At 27.7% G+C, this 6,713-nt stretch overlaps 1 protein-coding gene across 3 annotated transcripts in view; it reads right to left on the bottom strand.

Moving 5' to 3' along the window:
- Positions 1–1,943: 1,943 nt before the first annotated feature.
- Positions 1,944–6,713, bottom strand: part of LOC106466861 (E3 ubiquitin-protein ligase KCMF1-like) — a 55,342-nt gene continuing 50,572 nt past the window's right edge. For all 3 annotated transcript variants that reach the window (XM_022394927.1, XM_013927163.2, XM_022394928.1), the window contains exon 8: positions 1,944–5,488. Coding sequence is in view for 1 of the 3 variants with exons in the window: in XM_013927163.2 (XP_013782617.2) it covers positions 5,480–5,488 (9 nt within the window). In the remaining 2 variants the exon portion in view is untranslated. The remainder of the gene's footprint in view (positions 5,489–6,713) is intronic.

The raw sequence follows: 6,713 nt of genomic DNA, 5'->3' as shown, positions 1-6,713 counted from the left end.
AAAATTATAGAACCCCACTTGGCAAAATTACAGCTCAGCTGAACTTGCAGTATTTCTACAGTACAAAAGTAAACAATGACAAGTTGTAAACCACAGAATCCAGATTTCTGAACTGATTGGCTTGTAATCCTATGTTAAGTGTATATTTTCATTTGATTGTTTTACTTGAATATACCACACATAAACCTGAAAAAAGATGTATTCTATAGTAGTTATGGAATGGTGAAATTCATTGCTATTAAACTTGGTACAATTCCAGTGTGATGTGTTTATTATTCTATACTAGTTATGGAATGGTGAAATTCATTGCTATTAAACTTGGTACAATTCCAGTGTGATGTGTTTATTATTCTATACTAGTTATGGAATGGTGAAATTCATTGCTATTATGCTCGGTACAATTCCAGTGTGGCGTGTTTATTATTCTCTTACAAGAATACCACAAAATATATAACTTAGCATGTGGGATGAACAGTGAAACAAGGAGCTTGAAAGAGAAAAAATTATCTTTAGGATAAGAACAAAAGGTAAACTGTCAAGAAAAATGTGCACAAGAGTCAATGGGTTCTAAACTGAATGTCAATAAACTTAAAGTTTTATTAATCCCATATCTTGTTTTTAACATATGATACTGTAAACAAATAATATTCTTCAAATAATCGTTACGTAACCTCACATCAATTGAGGTGGCCATCAGATTCTTTAAGAACTCCACATATCTAACCTCAAACACTTAACTGTTTTGATTACTTTAAATACACAGCATTGCCTTTGTGCATTCAAATATAACAACAAAATTTTTCCTATGCAAAACACTAATTTTCATTCTAGTTGTAAATTTAAAATATGTCCAGGAACAGCATCAGCCTCTTTCTGGTGAAAAGACTGAGGTGAGCTAGACAAACAATTGAGAGGGCTGCACTCTACATCTTGTGAGCACAAATACTATATGTGGTATTTAGGAGGAGATAAGCCAGTTTTAACAATGTGCACTTAATGTGTGTCCAACATCTTCCAGATAAAGAAAAAAATATAAAAATTGTTTCGAACTTTTTCATTGAGTCCAGGCAAGCTAAGAAACATTTTTGTTTAGCTTCCCATGTTTGTCTGGAACAGTTTCTACATCATGAAGGTTTTCCTTTTCCAAGCTCACATTATAGGTTATGTTGATGGAATAAATTTCTTTGGACATGTGCTTTATTCATAAACTTTCTGTAATTTCACCATACTGGAAAAGTGTATCGGGGAAAAGATAAAAAAGAAAAGTATGAAAATTACGCAAACTTATAATAAGTCTTTATATAAACATTGAAAATATTGGTAAAATATTCGTTTCAAGAGTATCTCAGAATGATTAAGACACATTAGATTTTGACTGAATAAGTGAAAATTGAGAATGAGTTTCAAACCCAGAGATAACTGGTTTAACAGTTTAAGCTATCATGTCTCAAATACCATAAAGCTTTGATTTCAATTCACTGTTTTTACCAGGGAGGGAAGTAAAGCTTTAAATCAGTTCATTGCTCTTAATTTTTAACCCTCCAGTTTTCCAACATGACACAAAGAAACTATAGAAGAAATACTACTATTGCAATAGTAGCCATTTCACTCATCAGTAGAACATTGATCGAAGTGTTATTGAAAAGTATCTCATTTGGAGGTCATCCATTTAACCACAGCTTAATAAAATTAAATTTGTCATCAAACTTTTACACATAAGCATAAGAAAATCATTAAATACTCGTATCATAATACAAACATTCACTGTATAATGAAATAGTTTGACAAATAAATAATACTCTAAAACGTGTTCAAACCAAGGTTGTAATATTACAAAAAAGCTGAAAGGGAATTATGTCACTTACAGAAGCAATAACGTGATTTAGATTACTCAAAAGATTGAAAAGACATACTTATACGACCAAAGAAAAACAGAAAGATAGTGGAAGTGTAACAATGTTTATTAATCTCTCTTTTTTTTTCATACATATTAGTAATATTTTATCATAAGCCTCTGAAACCAATATTAGAAGGCCCAAATATTCCACACTGCTAGAAAGCACCAAACCATTAACAGTAATTTTCAAGTCTGTAATGTTACTCATAAAACTGATAAGGGATTTATGTAACTAACACAAGTAACAGCACGTGACTTAGATTGTCTGTAAATACGTACGGGTCCTAATTTTGCCATCTATACATAAATACTAGCTTAATAAGTACTACAGCAATATTTAAAATACTTCTAATTTGTTTAGCTACAACAATCTCGGGTTTTCTTAAACCTGAAAACTATTCATACATGATAGAGCAAAACCATATTAAACAGAAAACATGCATTGTTGATTCCATAATACCTCTAATCTCCACTGGGTTAAAGGCTATTGTTTTCATGGTGATAAATCTTAATAAAAAATATACATTGCAACCTTAAGAACTCGTCACTTCCTTGTCATTTTTCATTAACTAATAATTCCTTACAAACTTTCTAATTAATTATCTCTAACAGTATAATCATCATGATATCTGTTCGCTCTAATATTAAATAAACTGAAAAAGTTGTGCTTTAGCTATATGTGAAACAAACATTGTACAAATAATAATAAAAAAATTCTAAAACACCAAAGATTTTGAAGAACAAAACCTGTTATAGTTCGTAACAACTAATCTACGTATATACTTACGACTTACTCCAAACCTCGTGTACAATTTCTCCTGTCTCTGGATGTTTTCCTATTTAAGAACTTCCTTAATAACATTAATTTCATTAAAACATAGACAATAAATATTACAAGTCTTACTGCTCTATCTTTGTACTAGTAGCAACAAAACAGAAATATTTTTTATATATGCTCAGACACTAATAGTTTTCAATATTTTACAATTGAAATTTATGAAATTTGCAAATACAAAACAAACAAAGTTATAGTTAAATATAAATACAAAACAGTCCAAAATAATGAAGACAAGGCAATACAGTTAATCATGGTCATTTTAGTTGGCCACAGAAAACTTCCACTCATTTAAAAAATGTATTACTTACATATTCTTTGGAAATTTTTTAATAAATTTTTTCATATTACATGTATGATGAAATTAAAGTACTCTCTTAAACATTAGTTATTAAAAATACAAACAAACTGATAACCACATAATAATAACACCACTGTTTAACAACAATACTATCTTAAATGCACCATTTCAGCTAGACTTGGATACATCACAATGTATAATAGTTTTGAGTTGTGTTCTCATTAAATTTTGGTGAAAGAAAAATATTAAATGCATTTATTTCTTTACGGAAATGGCACTACACCAGTTTGAGAGAATAGCACACTTTATATATTACTTTGGGCTAAGCTTAAACTCAAACACCATAAATGCCCTGTAAATTTTGGTCAAATTATACTGAATAAAAACATTTTTTGTAGAGCATGCCCCAAGACCCACCAAAAAAAAGGGCACTGTAAAAATTTTACTTTTCAAAAGTCCCACTCAAACGGTTTCCTAAAAAGTTGGTAGTCCTGGTATATATATATCAATAAAAGATAAAAACATAATTCAAAATCACTAGTTTTGCTTTTATGAAAGATTTTTTATTTTTTTAAATTTCTGAAATAAAATTAACTGTTTCTACACTTAATTTTCTGCTTCTTAGAAAACATACTCTCTTGGAAACCAAGTTTTCAGGAATAAATGAGAAATTCTGCCAGTTTAATATTCCTCAACTTTTCAACATGAGAGACCAAATTTTGTTAAAAATATAACAATAGTAAATACTGACATTAAAATAACTCATTTTTTACAATTATTTGTAAAATTTCAGAAGTTTAAAATGACTGTACATGAATAAAGAACCACAAAAATCAGAAATATTTACCAATATTGAAATAAAAAGTCATTCATTATCAGACAGCTATGTGTTGGAGAGTAGACACAAGAGCCTCTTTTTTTGTGGTTAGATAAGAGCTGAAACCTAATTATTAGGTTTTTTTTTCTGCTGTTCTTTTTTATGACCTCATATATTCAGTCTAAGATTATTCAAGTCAGATTAATGTAATTAATTATTAACCAAATTCTTGTTTAAAATGTTTTTTATATCTTACATAAATGTAAGAGTAGTTATTTTTATCTTCTAATTTTTAAATAAATTTGGATGAATATTTTGAATCAAATTAATGTATACTAAAACTGAATTTTGCCAGTGACTTTTCCATTTTGTTAACTTAAGATACTCTTATAACCACATTATAGTCAACAATAAGGCTATACTTTAATCAAGTATGTATGAACTTTATAGATACTCCAAAATGGCTCAGCTTAAACTATGTTTTTCAATACTCTTATTTTGTAGAAAAAACATTGAATCATTGAAAGAAAAACAGTTCTTTAAACATTTCAACAACTGCTTTTTAAGGACAGTTGTCGAAAATAAATTAAAACTTAAAAGTTTCTGGCACATAAATAATTAATCATATTTCAGTTTAAGTTTTTATATTGTTTTAATATGTTGGGTTTAAACTGAGGATTGTAATAAACAAAAATTAAAGAAAAAGTTCCTTTAAATATAACTGCAAGTTTCAGTATCATGTAATATATTTCTGGTTTAAAGCTTTATTCATGCTATTTAGTAATTAATATACAATTAAATCTATGATGTAAAATAATAAATTTCTGATTAGTTGTTGATGATTTTCCCATTTTATTGGCTACATAACATTTCTTCATTATCAAAATTAATAATTTTTTCACTTTTTTTGGTCAGTGTTCTTATATCACAATGAATAAACTTTTGAAAGAAAAACTGAAAAAAAGCATTAAATAACAATATGAATAACAAATGTAAATGTCCATTGTTGAATGTTTAATGCTTTTCAAAATCAGAACTTCTTGAGCGAAGTGATAAATCTACAAGTGATTAATTTATGCTTTCAAGATCAATTTGGCACACACATAAATATTAATTTGAAATTTTGCTAACTAGAAGACATTATTAGAAACAACTGATAATTCATAATAGCTACTGGTGTGTAAAGGAAGCTCAAAATTATTGATAATCCTTGTATTTAACTCAACAAATATCTAACTTACACAAAAAACAACAACATTTAGCATGAAATTTAACATACATTTGAAAAGGTTTTAACTCAATGTATTTTGCAATTTCATCCTAATTACTTTTTTATAGGATTTATTCAAATCTTTCAACTGAGTCTTATTTTTCAAAATATGTTGGAATTAATTTCATCAGTTTAATTTTTATAAATAAAACAATAAAAAAATATGTAAAAGTATCTGATAGACTGCTTCTCAACTGTTTTGGTGTAGTTTGATTAACAAATTGGAGTTTCAAATACTGGTATTTCTACTCATCATCACTGACATGCGAAAAATTCACCTAATAAATGTAGTCTTAACTGCCTTATTTTGTCTCATCGTATGATCTCTGCTTTTGCATGGAATTAAACAAATCCCTGTACTAGGAAACCTGTAACAGAAATTGTAGTCTTCATGTATAATTTTGCAATAATCAATTTTACATTAGCACTATTATTAGCCAAGATGACAGTCACGAAGAGTGTTAGAAAAAATAAACAATTACAAAAAACTAAGTGGTTATTACATTTAATCACAAAAAAATGCCTTACAATAATTACCCAAGATTCTTAATAGTGGAGAGTGGTAAATCAATCTTCCTTTGTTGCTATTAGTTACAGATGCCACATTACTTGTAGTTACTACACATTTATGTGGATTATCTTACTTCAATTACAAGTTTCTTCAAACATGCAATAGAACTAACTTGAACTCAAAAAATAAAAATATTTTTCTAGATTTTGTTTGATAAAGTTGTTCTTTTTCAATTTTATGTTTGTATATGCAAGCATGCAAACATTACTGCTAGTATGCTGTTTGGCAAGTAGGAAAAGTCAACATCTGAAATATTAAACAAGCATAACAAAATCACATCTAGAATGGTTCCTGTATATTTTAACTATTGCAGTCCTCTACTCACTTTAACAGCTTTGACTTAAATTTAAAATATTGAATTTCTTATTAACACACACATATATATATATGTATAACATGTCCTAAGATATAGACTGATGGTTTACTGGGCAATAAAAAAATGTACACGTTTTCTCTGGAGTAAGAAAAGATATTTTTGATTTATATACAATATGAACCCCCAATGCCAGTTGGCATCGTATTTTACAGAAAAGTCTAATATTCATATGTTACCTCATTTGTTTTATTTTACTATGTAAGTAGGAACCTTATATAAGCAACTTGTTTTTAACGAGAAAACTACTTTATGAAAAATGTATATATACATATACTTAGAGAAATAGAATGACAAGCAGGTTGATTCCAAAAGCTTCAAATCTACAAAACAATTTACACATTTTCATCTACTATAAGAATTCTAATAATAAAAATTTCATATTATATATCATGAACTTATAAATTGAGGGTAAGTGAAAATATAATTAATTTTGAAACAAATTACGGTTTTCACATGATCTTACATAGAACTACAAACTTTATATTTTGCACACATACATGTATAGGTAAGAAATAAACACATACTCAATGAAACCCTGAACAAAATCAGAATCTGTTAAATTCCTTTTACATAGATTTTGAAATGTTTATATTCTAATTTTTTAGCAATCTTTGTCAACTAAAAAATAAAAAAGGTTTTAAAATTC

This window comes from Limulus polyphemus, unplaced genomic scaffold (assembly GCF_000517525.1).
Source record: "Limulus polyphemus unplaced genomic scaffold, Limulus_polyphemus-2.1.2 Scaffold2402, whole genome shotgun sequence".
Classification (NCBI taxonomy): Eukaryota; Metazoa; Arthropoda; class Merostomata; order Xiphosura; family Limulidae; genus Limulus; species Limulus polyphemus.
The sequence above is the reverse complement of the archived record's forward strand: the minus strand, read 5'-3'. Positions and strand labels throughout refer to the sequence as shown.